The sequence below is a fragment of the Candoia aspera genome, chromosome 9 (genome assembly GCF_035149785.1).
Source record: "Candoia aspera isolate rCanAsp1 chromosome 9, rCanAsp1.hap2, whole genome shotgun sequence".
NCBI classification, from domain to species: Eukaryota; Metazoa; Chordata; class Lepidosauria; order Squamata; family Boidae; genus Candoia; species Candoia aspera.
In genome coordinates, this window is record NC_086161.1 from 3,184,810 (window position 1) to 3,198,254 (window position 13,445).

The 13,445-nt window shown below is 48.1% G+C and overlaps 1 protein-coding gene across 1 annotated transcript in view; it reads right to left on the minus strand.

Annotated features, from left to right (window-relative positions):
• Positions 1-13,445, minus strand: part of MCAM (melanoma cell adhesion molecule) — a 31,002-nt gene that overhangs the window by 5,553 nt on the left and 12,004 nt on the right. The window contains exons 2-11 of the mRNA XM_063311004.1: positions 8,229-8,359; positions 6,108-6,318; positions 5,918-5,988; positions 4,442-4,529; positions 3,779-3,958; positions 2,881-3,008; positions 1,637-1,775; positions 1,353-1,468; positions 873-1,014; positions 654-778 (exon numbers count right to left, since the gene is read on the minus strand). Coding sequence (XP_063167074.1) covers positions 654-778; positions 873-1,014; positions 1,353-1,468; positions 1,637-1,775; positions 2,881-3,008; positions 3,779-3,958; positions 4,442-4,529; positions 5,918-5,988; positions 6,108-6,318; positions 8,229-8,359 — 1,331 coding nt within the window. The remainder of the gene's footprint in view (positions 1-653; positions 779-872; positions 1,015-1,352; positions 1,469-1,636; positions 1,776-2,880; positions 3,009-3,778; positions 3,959-4,441; positions 4,530-5,917; positions 5,989-6,107; positions 6,319-8,228; positions 8,360-13,445) is intronic.

The following is a 13,445-nucleotide window of genomic DNA, read 5'->3' on the forward strand; positions in this document are numbered from 1 at the left end:
TCTCACTCGAGGCACCAATGACCAGGCTCAGATGATTCTACTCTGGACACATTGTGCAAAGACCCAACTCTCTGGAGAAAGATTGAATGCTGCTGTAAAAAAATGATACGAAGAAGGCTTGGGGCTGTGTTGCCCATTAGTAGGATAATTCTTCCAAAACAGACCCAAACGGGACCAAACTGGGATGTGAAGAGAAGCCAGCGAAAGGAAGACTGGGTTCAAAACCGGGACGGATCTAGTTGGGGCTCTTGAGAAAAATTATTCAGTGCGAAAATACCGCCCCCCCCCCATGCTTCCCTACTGAAGAGGCGGTTTCCCAATTTTGGCAGCTGGCTAGGGGATTCTGGGAATTGAAGTCCACCCATCTTAAAGCTGCCGAGCTTAGGAAACACAGCTTTCCACCATTCTACTGAGCTGGAAAGAACAGAAATAAGCAAATGAAAAAACAGAGATAAAGGTTGGACTGCAGCTGCCAAAGTCTTAGCCAGGGTGGCCCTTGGTGGGCAGGAGTGACAGGAATTTAGTCCTAACCACAATTGGAAAGTAGAAGGTGTGTGTTTGCGTGTGTGTGTGTCAAGGGGAAGAGTGAAGTAGAGAAACTAATCTCTTCAAAGGAACCTGGCCAAGCCGGGAGGCTGGAGGGGCCCGATTACCGTGCCGTTATTTGTACTCCAGGTGATGTTGACTGGAGGCACCGAGTGGAAGCTGCATGTCAGGTCCACCGTCTCCCCTTCCTGCACTGTCATCTTCTGCTTGAGTGGCACCTTCTGGGGCTCCGCTGCAGGGGGAGAAAGGGCAGATGCTGGGCACTGCCTTCTGGTCCAAGGAGTGCTGGAGGGAGAAGGGGGCTAGGGGAGCCACGCTGTGCCTACCTCGAACAGCCACAAAGATGTGCCTGGTGCGCACCAAATCAGGGAAGTCCGGCATCATCACCACACAGGTGTAGTTGCCCGTCTTCTCGTAGGAGATGTTAGTCAAGTTCAGGATGGCACCGTCTGCAACGGGCTTCCCTTTCTAGAACAAAAAAAAATGTCCTCTCCTTGATGTTATTCCTCCCCTCCTGAGAACTTTGCCTGCTCTTTCCATCTTCTTCTCCAACCCGTTTTCCTCCAACCCACCACCTCCTTCAGACTTCCATGAAATGGAAACTCTTTTTTGGGGAGGATGGGCGGTGATAAAAATTTGAAAAATAAATAAATAAAAATAAAATGCAGGGTAAGCTCCGCCCATCTTTCATCGCCACCCTGCCCACCACCACCTCCCCCCCGCAAACTGTCAACTGCAGCCCACCTTTGCCCCAACGTTGCCCACCCCAGCGGGCACCCCAGCCACTCCACAGCAAACAGACATACCTTCTGCCACTGGAATTTCAAGGGTCCGGATCCTGTTGAGTAGCAGGTCAGGAGCAGGTCGTCCCCTTTTGCTGGCTCCTGGGGTCCAGCTGGGGAGATTGAGGGCACGTCGAGGTCTGGAGAGGAGAGAGAGCCCAATGATGGGGTAATCTATCCATAGTCTGCTGAGAGAATGGCTGGGTTAACCTGGGGTGGGGGGGTCAAAAAAGTCAAGGTGGTGGCCACAACTATTTGACTGAAGCCCCACCCCTTTTTCATGCATTGCCACACAGGGAGTTACTCACAGTTTACCAAGAGATCCACCGAGGCTACCAGCTCCTCAAGAGTCTGCAAATCAAGGGCTCTGCACCAGTAGACGCCACTGTCATTTCTTGTCACACTGGGAAAGGACAGCTTCCCATCTGGGGGCGAGTACGCACTGTCCTGTTCAGGGCAGAAGAGAGAAAGGGATCTGCATGAGCAGGTTTCACAGATCCAGTTCCCCCAGGGGTCAGTAAGCCGTTAAATGGCACATTTGACATGTTTAAGCAGCTCAGTCAAGCTAGGAGGGCTGCATTCACACAATCCTATGTGGTTAGTTTAGACCACAGTTAGCAATTTAATGGCTTAGCATGGTGGTGTATGAATCCGGCCAGGAGGGTTCAGTGTCCTGGGCAGAAAGGTGGTCGGCTCAGGAACCAAGTTAAGCGTGTGCACAAACCCAGCCCTTACAGTCTCTCTCAAAGGGGTCTCAGCAGATTGGAGAAAGGAGGAAATCAGTTTCTAGACCTTGTGATTTTAGAGGGAGGCCTCAAGGTCACATGCGCAGGTCTTGGGGATGCCATGCCACAATGTAAGGCAGGGTTTCTCAGCCAGGGTTCTGTGGCACCCTTGGGTTCAGTGAGAGGATATTAGGGGTCCCCTGGGAGATCACAATTTATTTTAAAAATTATTTCAAATTCGGGCAACTTCACATTGAAGAGGCAAGTTTCATTCTTTATCTTTAGTTTAAGAACACTGTGAATGCACACCTACAGGCCTACCCATAAAAGGAATATAATCATTTTGTAACTCCTGGCCTATATTTGAGCCTGAATGTGCAGGGGTTCCCCGAGGCCTGAAAAGTATTTCAAAGGCTCCTCCAGGGTCAAAAGGTTGAGAAAGGCTGATGTAAGGAATTGCTTAAAATAGAAGCACAAGGGACCATCAGCTCCTCCCCAGATTACGGCTTCTACCACGCTGCTCCATCAACTCTAATAACCGAAAGCTATGAACAATTGCTTTCAAACGTGTTACACTGCAATGGACAATCTCTAAATTGCTAATCCAAAAATCATTAAAAAACTTTATGACGTTTGGGTTAGTGTCTGAGGGAAGTTGGGAGCTTTTCTCCTTTTTAAAATACATTGTCTCTTCTGGGTACACAAGAACAGCTTTTGAGAACGTATTTCCCATCTCACAATGGCAGGAAGCTGCAACTCATGTCCAGCAATGGTGGTTGGAAGTAACTGTGGGGAAGCCAGGATGAGAACTGGGACAACAGGCTCACCTCCTCCTTGAATAAAGTGTATTCAGGGGGTGGGTTCCCATCACCGTCACAGAGCAATGTCACATTTTCGCCCTCCTTCACCTCCTGGTTTGGTCTGTCAAGCACAAAACTGAGGTTCTGGGTGGGATCTACGAAAGGAGCAGAGCAAAACCGTTAGTCTTCTGGAATAAGCTGCCACGGATCATGGGGTCTGAAGTCCAGCCTAGCCTAAGAACATCAGCAGGGCTGGGAATGTTGAGTTTGGTTAAAATACCCAGATTGCCCTGAGCAGGTATCATTCTGGATCCCAATCTGCTCCAACACTTCATTTAACGTGCTACCATCAAATACCCGGTGGGAGAGGTTTTTGCTTATTTTTTAAATAAATCATCATTGTATTTTACATGCAGTGGAAACTGCCTTCAGGAAACAAGTAACCTGAAAACGGGGTTAGAAATAACGAAATATCCAAGTGTTTTCATTGTTTATACATGCGCGCACACATGCATGTGTGTGTCTGTGTATATATATGTGTGTGCGCACATGCATGGATATGAAAATCAATCAATCTATTAATCTATATAATACAACAGGTGGCAGCACTTAGCTGGCCTTATTTGGCTTTGGAAGCTAAGCAGGGTCAGACCTGGTTCATACTTGGATGGGAGACCACAAGGGAATCCCAAGGATATCAGGATAGACTAGAACAGTGTTTCTCAACCTTGGCAACCTTAAGAGGTGTGGACTTCTAATCCCAGAATTCCCCAGCCAGCATGTGCTGGCTGGGGAATTCTGGGAGCTGAAGTCCACACACCTTGAAGTTGCTAAGGTTGAGAAACACTGGTCCAATCAATTGCCAGAGTAATCAAGTGCTGTCTTGTCTGGACCCAACCCAACCCAAGGCTGAGCCCAGCCTTACAAAAAACGTTGATTTTGAAGCTCTCTGACTTGACGGTCCTGTTAGTCCCCATCAGGGTATAAGTGACTTGGCAGTGAAACTGGGCCTCGCGATCCTCTTTGACAACTCGTGCTGAAAGCATGCTGCGAGCGGTGATCAGCCCGCTGGATTCCGTGATGACGGTAGCGTGGATCCCTATTTCTGGCGGAGAGAAAAACCAAAAGCAATGGGAGGACACTCGTTCCAAATAACTGACTCGGAGAAGGACAGACGGTGTTCAAAGTGTTGAGGAAACGACTGCTTAATTTTCGGAACGGGTCTGAGTTTAACAGATTGCAATGAATCCAAGGAGAGGGAAAAAAATCTTCCAGGTTCTTTTGCCAATTTTGTCTGGAAGCGCAATGCTGGTATCTCGCCATGGAAATAGTATTGCTTCTCTGTTTCTCAGCAATCCAAGACTGAGACCCCTTGAAAAACTTAGCTTGGGGACACAAGTCTCTCCTGGCCCCCAGAAGCAGATGGCATCATTCCCACCCCCAGGACAGGGCATACGAGGATGCAGTCAGGTTTTCCTGGGCAATAAAATGCCAATCTGCAGAAAAGTGCCCTTCCCTTTCCTGGATGACGTGGTGCTTTGCTCCATGCCTGGGACGGCCTTTGGGGAACACCAACCGCAGGACATACCTTCATCTTTAGGGCGCAGGCGTTCCCCATTCTTGTACCACGCAATGCTCGGAGATGGGAAGCCATTGCGGGCGATGCACGCTGCCACCTGAAGAAGAGACAAAGGTCAGGCCCTGCATCTCTTCGGTGGGGAACAGTTCAGTTATCACGGAGTCCTTGGTGCTCTCTGAGTTGGATGTTTGCTTGCAGACGTTTGACGACCCAGCTAGGTAACCTCATCAGTGCAGGTAACTGATGATCAATGATGATGAAGATGATGGACGTCAGCACTGATGAGGTTAGCTACTCAGGTGATGAAGCGTCTCCAAGCCAACCACCAAGCTCAGAGAGCACCAAGGACTCCACTGCTCAACCCTGAGCTACGGAGATTCTCTTCGACTGGAGTTGTTATTAATATGGTTTCAGGGTTCAAATTCTGGGTTGGAGGTGGAAATGCCTTTTACAAAGCTAAAGGCGAAAACTTTGGACGCATCTACACTGGGCAACAGTTACCCAATCAGTCTGATTCTGTACAGTTTATGCCGACTGTATCAACCCCTTATTCTGTGCAGACCTGCTGTGCTCCAAGGATTTCTAGAGATAAAATTAATACCTTTCTCTACTTGCCCCCAAATATACATTTTCTCCTGCAATGAGGTTTTTTGTTAATAGCAGCAGCAAGGGGCAAATCTGGTATCTAAAGAAATGTCACAATTTTTAGAAAGCAAGTTTCTAGTCCTCGTGTTAGGTAAGAAAAATGTTGACATCTAACAGCTCAGGGAAAAATAACCTTGGATTAGCTTTGTCCCCACTCTTTTCCTTTCCATCTCTCACTTCCTTCTAGAATATCACTAGAAACCATAAATGCACTTTTAAGTCACAACGGGATTTGATTCAGGAGAGCTTAAGCTGAACAAGCAAGGAATCCAAGCTTACATAGAGCCAGTCCTTTTACATCAGTATCTCACCGCATCTAAGCCTGTAAAAAATGAAGCCACACAATGGCTGAATTTATGTCCCAAATTTACCCTGATCTATGAACTAAAGCAAAAAAGTGAGAATACATGAAAATGGCACGATTTATACTGTAGCCATCAGAGGTGAGAAGCAAGAAAGAGAGAATGTCAGAAAATGCCAACCCTGAATGGCCCTAACGGCTTTGTCCGGTGCCCACATGGTTTTGGAAATGTTCCTATATTTACAAAAAAATGTTACCTTCTGGGCATATGGCGAGGGCAGGGGTGGGATCTCAGAAAGTCAAGCTGGCAGTGTAGCAATGACATTAAAAAAAAGAGTGGGCCTCTGCGCGGTTGCCATCTTGACTCGTATGACCTCCCCCTGCTCCTGGGCCACACAGTCCAGAAATGGCACCACTGGCATGTTTAAACAGAAGCCGGGGGCAGGAATGCTGTGGCCAGACCGGGGCCCAAGTCCTGGGTGACGCACCGCCGCAGAGCTCCTGAGCGTCACCTCCAGGCAGCGCAGAGCGACTCCTACCTCTTGGACCTTGGGGTTGGAGGCCTCCAGTCCGCCCTCCACCTGCTGGACCTCAGGCGCCTCTGGGGCTTCTGGAATAGGAAAGGGTCAAGGCAGAGGTCAGCCTGCGTGGCAGAAGGAAGACGCCGCCCATCGCTTGGACCCGGCTCGCAAAGCCCCCAAACCCGAGATGCGGGGCGGGACTACTCACTCGAGACCTGCAGCTTGGTCCGGTTCTCGCCCACGCCAAGGCTGCCGAGCCCCACCTGGCAGATGTATGTCTTTGCATCCTGGGGAGAGACCCTCTGGATGACGAGGGAAAAATTCTTGGCGATGTTCAGACGGTCCTTGTACTGGCCCTCTTCCCAGAATTCCTTGTCTTGCAGCAGGTAGATGATTTTCTTCCGTGAGGTTTTTTCCCTCTGAAATGTCCAAGGAAGGGAGCAAGCAAGGGGTGGGGTGGGGGGCAAGGGCAGGGCGGAAGAGAGACGGCTCACAGAGCGTCCACAGAGGATGGGCAAAAGAGCCAAGCTGGCAACCACAATGGCGCGACTGACACTCCGGCTGGTTTTTACGGGCACCAACTGTCGTGGCTGCTGTCTGGATGCTTTGGCCCCCCACCCTGCAGACGCCCCTGGAGGTGAACCGCTTCAGGCCAGTGCCAGTTCTCCTGGGGGATTCTGCCTTCTCCACCTGCAGCCCAGAATCAAGACGAGGCAACACGATTTACCTGAAATCCACCAGCAGCTGCGATGGCTGGAAGAGTCACGCTGCTGCCTCCAAGCTCAGATTTAAGGACTGAGGAGGTGTAGGAGCAACGACAGTGTGTGTGGCTGGAGGTGAGTGGCCACGCTTGATGCATTTGGAGCATTTTCCCAAGCAAAGCCAGATCACATTGATTGGAAATTGACACAGGATTTTCAAAGACACCTGTTCTGCTTTCTGTCAAGGCAGGTGGCACAAACTCCCTGGCCTTGTCTGATCTTGAAAAGCAACCCAGGATCAGGCTTAGTTAGCACCAGACGGGGAGATCGCCAGAAATCACAGGCCAGAAGTGAGACGGGGACATCAAAAAGATACAGGTGGTCCTCGCTTAACAACCATTCGTTTAGTGATGGCTTGGGCTTACGACAGTGCTGGGAAACCCGACTTACAGCCTGTTCTCACACTTAAGACAGTTGCGGCGTCCCTCCATGGTCATGTGATCACAATTTGGGCGCTTGGCAACTGGTTCACATTTATGACCATTGCAGCATCTTGTGGTCATGCGGTCGCCATTTTCAACCTTCCCAGCCAACTTCCAGCAAGCAAAATCAATGGGGAACCACATGATTCACTTAACGACCACGTGGTTCACTTAATGCCTGAAGTGATTCGCTTAACACCCTCTGCAAAAAAGATCGTAAAATCAGATTGGATTTCGCTTAGCAACCAAAATTCCGGTCCCAATTGTGGTTGTTAAGTGAGGACTACCTGTATCCCAGGAGAAGAAATGGCCCATCATTTCTGTCTTGTTGCCCAACTACCCCCCATAGATATGTCCATGAAATCTCCGTAAGTTTTGCTCACTTTGAACAAGTCACTAATCCTAAAACTATTATAACCCAGAGCGATATATTGAAAAAACCCACAATGTTCGTGCTGACCCTTTTCAGAAGGCAGCCACGTTCCAACAAATCAAATTGAGTGTTACTGAAACTTCCTTAAAAGTAGGACCAAGCCTTTTCCTCCCAAAGTTGTTTTAAAATAAATTGCCATACGGTGGCAGTGTTGAGCTTCCTGATCCAGGGGAAGAAACACACTTAGTCCTGTTTTAGATAAGTCAACCTATTTTTAAAAATTATCAATTCTAGCTATTTCTAATTTTTTAAAAATGGGAACGATTTAGAACAGATAAGAAGTCACCGCTTTTTATCCCACTGCTGGCCGCTTCTATAATAATAATTATTAGTAGTATTTATTAAACTTGTATGCTGCCTCTCAGTGACTCTGGGCGGCTCACAACAATCAAAGAAATTACAATAAAATCAATAAAGCATGGAAGATGAAGATAAAAGATGGCAAACTTCGAAACCACCCAGAGCTCTTATTTCTGGAACCATCAGCTGTGGTGCATTTGACACTTTGCAAAATCTGGGATTTCAAAGGAGACGAAGGAGGAAAAAAGGCTTCATGGTAACCAAAAATAAGCCTTCAAGAACAGGAGGAAGAGATAAGGCAGCATACCTGCCCAAGAGCTCTGTGTTACTCAGAAGCTCCCACACCTTTTCATGCTTGGTGGAACCCCACAAAGCCAAAATCTCATCCCCCGAAAAACTAATTTTTGACTTACAGAGTACCAGTTGACGTAAGCATAGCTGCTGTTTTCCGGGAGAGAGAACTGGCAGCTAATTACAGCTGTTTCCCCAACTTCTGCTTCTACCACATCTGGCATAAAAATTTCCACATTTGCTTCTGCTTCTCCTGGGGGACAAAAAAGAAGATAAAAGAAACCAGGGTTAGGAGGTTAGTCATATCTATCTTGCTTTCCACAAGGATGCCACCAGCAGATGGCCCCACGTCAACCCCCTTCGGAAGTCCAGACCAGAAAATCAGTTCCTCAGGAAGATTGGAGCTGCGTTTTACTGAGGCTGGCTATCATAACGGCGACAGAAATACGAAATGTAGATAGATAGATAGATAGATAGATAGATAGATAGATAGATAGATAGATAGATAGATAGATAGATAGATAGATAATTCTGATGGTGCTTCCCCTCTTCCCCTTCTTACACCCCCGTGGATCAGGGAGAGATCTGCCTGAGCCGCTTCCAAACATTACCTCGTTTCCCAGGACTTAAAGTATGTTTCACCCCCTTTGCCTAGTTCAGTGTTTCTCAACCTTGGGAACTTTAAGATGTGTGGACTTCAACTTCCAGAATTCTCCAGCCAGCCATGCTGGCTGGAGAATTCTGGGAATTGTAGTCCACACATCTTAAAGTTCCCAAGGTTGAGAAACACTGGGCTGGGTAATGGTTCTTGCATACCTCCATCAAGGCCATCTTCCTTACTATCTACTTCCGATGTCCTGTCCATGAATACACCCCTTTAACAAAAATGTGTCATTCATCTCCCATTCCGGGAAAAAGGGCTTGAAAGCTGGGGGACCCCACTCCCCCAAAACAGAGCCATCACAGTCGGAAGTAGAAACTCAGCAGACGCCCACAGAATGTTTTTCTTTCTTTCTTCAGGATGAATTAAAGCCAAACTGAAGGCGCATCTCTCACCAAAATGGCCATCATGTAATTCCTCCTCTCAGCCTGGGGCCTCCCAATGCACCAGACCAAGCCCCATCATTCTCACCTGCAGGGCTCCAGCCTGAAGGAAGGCTGGAAGATTCTGCCCCCAGCCCCACTGCATGCAAAGGATGGCATTCTGGTAGTCCTCACTTAACGACCACATTTGGGACTGCAATTTTGGTTGATAAGCAAAGTTATCATTAAGCGAATCCAACCTGATTTTATTACTTTTGTGTCAAGCACTAAGTGAATCACTGTGGGCATTAAGCACACCACGTGGTCGCTATGCTAATCACATGGTTGCCCATTGATTTTGCTTGCCAGAAGCCAGCCTGGAAAGTCAAAAATGGCAATCACCTGACCATGGGACCCTGCAATGTACATAAATGTGAACCAGTTGCCAAGCACCCGAATTGTGATCACGTGGACGCTGAAACAGTCATAAGTGTGAGGACAGATTGCAAGTCGGTTTTTTTCAGCACCGTCGTAAGTCTGAACCGTCACTAAACAAATGGTTGTTAAGCGAGGACTACCTGTACACCAAAGCTTCTTCTGAAGCCAACCAGCAGATCCCGCCAAAGCATCACCCAGCCTGCTTTTTTTTCCATACACCCCCTGGGAAAAATCCTCTTGGTTGGTCCCGAGTCTGACTATCAGCCTCCCTCCAAAATTTAACCCGCTTTGGCTTTGGCTTTTTTTTTTAAGGGGTGGGAGCTGCATTTTCTTCCAGACCACCACAGAGACGGTTGTTCCCATCAGCTTCAAAACCAGCAAGTGGGTACAACAGGCCTCAGCAACTTCCCGAAACTGCTTGCAAGGGAGCAGGTGCAAATCTGGGGATGACTATCCCACACAAGACAGTTCTTGCTCTGTTTGCTCTGCCCTGTCATTTCTTCTGGCCCACAATCCCTCCCCCTCCCCTGCTTGGAGAGGAACCCAAACATTTGCTGAACATCTGTTGGGTTTTGAGGCATCCACCCAGTGGGCATGATTTCTGCATTTAGCAGGTGCAAAAGCATTCTTCCTTTTGCATCACGAAAGGGAATCCCAAATTACTTCTGATGGTCTCCTTTACCCAGGCTCTCATTTTGCAAGAACCCAGCTTCTCCAAATGAGGAAGCCAAGAAGGGAGGGAGACAAAAAGACCCAAGGAGTTAATGCTCTCCCCACATCATGATGTCCCCAACCTCCAAGAAGCCACAGACCTCACTCTGAGCTCCACTGGATGTCCAACCTTCTAAATATGGAAGTTTTATTTGGCCAGACTAAATAACAGCTATTGATATAACTCGCCCAGTGGTATGATTCACTAGGGGTTCACCATCAGGCTTGATGTAACTCTTAAATATTCCTCCCCTGATGACAAACTTCTGCAGCAAGGAGAAAATTGGGAATCCCATCTACTAAAGGACTGGCAAGCCCATAATGAGTTTCCCATCAATGAGGACCAAGCTATGACTTAGGCACAGGTTGGGAATTCTCTGGGTTGCAGTATTAATATGGCCAGCCGCCCATGTTGGGCCACCCAACTAGGTGGCTTGGAGCACCTTAATCACAGCAGAAGATGGCAGAACCTCACTGGCCTTGGCTGATCTAGAAAAAGCAAAGTGAGGCCAGACCTGGTTAGTCTTTGATGGGAAGCTACCAGCAAATCTCACAGGCACTGGTCGGACTGGGAGTTGGGATAAAACCTCTGGAGAATGTAATGGCAAACCACTTCCATATTGTTTCCAGGAAAATCACACAGATGTGTTCTCAAGGTCACCGGGAATCAAGCCGAACTTGAGGAAACTTACCGTAGGTGCCAATAAACATGGCAACCAATTAACTTAAGAGCCAGTTTGGTCTAGTGGTTAAGGCAATGGGCTGGAAACCAGGAGACAGAGTTCTAGTCCCGCCTTGGGCCTGAAAGCCGGCTGGGTGACCTTGGGCCAGTCCCTCTCTCTCAGCCCAACTCACCTCACAGGGTTGTTGTGGGGAAAATAGGAGGAAGGACTGTTAGGAATGTTCACCGCCTTGAGTTATTTGTAAAAATAATAAAGGTGGGATAGAAAATACATACATACATACATACATACTTGAGCAAAGCAGAGCAGCCCAAGAAAAACAAAGGTTCCTCCTTCAAAACTTAATGTTTTGAGCCCTAGGCTGGAGGAATGGGGTAAATCCACTCTGCTCCACTGCTTTTCCCTTTGGATAATCTCTTCACCAGGCAACAGATCCAAAAAGAACGACACATTTGACCACCAGGCTAACAGGAGACCAGATTCCTGCATCTTAAAACTCGGGCACAGTTTGAATAGTTCCTCACCGGGAAAAACCCATCTAAAGGTGTCCTCCTCCCAGACGGACCCTTCTGAGAAGACTTCTGCTGCTTGCTTCTTGAATGTGTGCACGTGTTCCACAATCGTACTGGATTGTTGCAGGAAACCATCTTTGCCTGTGCTGTTTTTTAAGCCTGAATTAGCACATCCTCATCCCACCCCAGCTCACATTTCATGATGAGCAATCATGAAAAGGAAGCAGAACAAGGGCAGTCATGTCACAGTCAGCACTGCCAACCATGGACACATGCCCTAAGGTTGATTATTCTCTGCTAGAAGACCATGACCGCACAGCCACCCTCTTTCTTTTTTTTCATCCTCCCATGGATAAAAACTGGCTTGGTGGCAGCTTCTGGAAGAGTTTAGTGGCCCCTTCAACAACCTCTTCTCTGGCAGTTCAGAGCACAGGCTTTTGTCTCAAATAAAAACAACATACTTGCCCAGCTGGACATCACCAGAGACAACTCCAGGGCGAGCGCAGATGACCTTCAGCAATAAGCAAATGTGAAACATGATGGGGTGTGAGGTTTCCATGCAACCAGCCTGCAAAGCCAGGCTCACTGGGTTGGACAAGCTTCAACAGTTTGTTCTATTGGCTTATTTGCTCTGGTTTATGTGCTGCTCCTGTCTTGAACGTTGCAAGGCCAGAGAGAGAGAGGCACCACTCTTTAAGAGGTCTGGATGGGGCCGGAGATCCTTAGGGAGCAGAAAGCAGCTGAGTGAACAATCCAGGTGGCTGCCTAGGTGACTTACCCCCTCTTTGATGAGCCCTCAAAATATCTCCATGGGTGAAGCAAGGGATGCTTGCCGATGGGCCAGTGGCTGAGCTTGTTTCCAGCTCCATGCAAGTAATGGAGTTGCTGGCTGCACTCCAGGGGAGAAGTAATGGGCTTAAATCGATATGGTGTTAGGGCTGGGCCTTGGGGAAGTAGAGGCTGAAAAGTCCTGGGCATGAGGAAGAAACAAGCTGCAGTGCATAAAACAGCATTCCTTGGACATCTGGGAGAAGGTTCCTGGCACTTGTGAGCCCCGATTCGTTCCAGACAATGAAGGAGTCGCAGGTCCAGGACTCTGGTTCGTGTTCTGCAGGATGGACGATCTGAAGGTTCTGCGGCTCAGCCAAAAGGTCGGATGGCAACTCCAAGAAAATCATCTAGATGGCTTGCCCTAACTTTAATTCCAGATCTGATTAACATGGAATAATCACCACCAGGGAAAAGCTGATGTGGTGGCTTCAGGACCAGGGAGCAGAGTGGAGAGAAACCAGCTTAAGGAGAAACTGGCAGAGACAAAAGACGGATGGAGGCCTTGGTTGGTGCTGCAGAAGTTGGCAATGAGCAGATGTAGAGAAAGCCACCCTGTTAAATGGCCAAATTTGAAGAGGTGGGGGGCATTCCTGTAGGATACTGCCCAGGAATGAGCCAACGTATCACTCTTGCCACCGCAAGGGGACAATTCAAACCAACGGTCCCCACCTACGTGCTGAAGAACTCAATAACCTCTGCTTTTATTAGCCAAACAGGACTTCCACAAGGGTATTACTGTGAATTTACAAGCCATACTCAGGTAAGAGAGAATCACAGAATTGGACAGAATCATGAAATCCAACCTCCTTGCTCGGCGCAGGAATCCAAATATTAGTGTCCCAGACAGATGGTGGTTCCACCTCCTTTCAACATCTCCAGCAAAGCTCTCTGGCTCCACTGTCCAGCTGCTCTTCCTATTAGAAAGTCTTTCTTAACAGACCATCAGAACCTACTTCTCTGTAGCTTAAGAGGCTTACTCCATGTCCTGCACTATGGAATAAGAGAGAACAGGTCCCATTTTTCTTTTTTGTAACTTTCTAGGTTTCCCCCCTTAACTTCGAGGTCCTTGAAAAGGAGCATCACATCCCACTGAGTTTTCCCTTCTCCAGACTCAACAAACTGTCTCCATAGAATGGCTTCC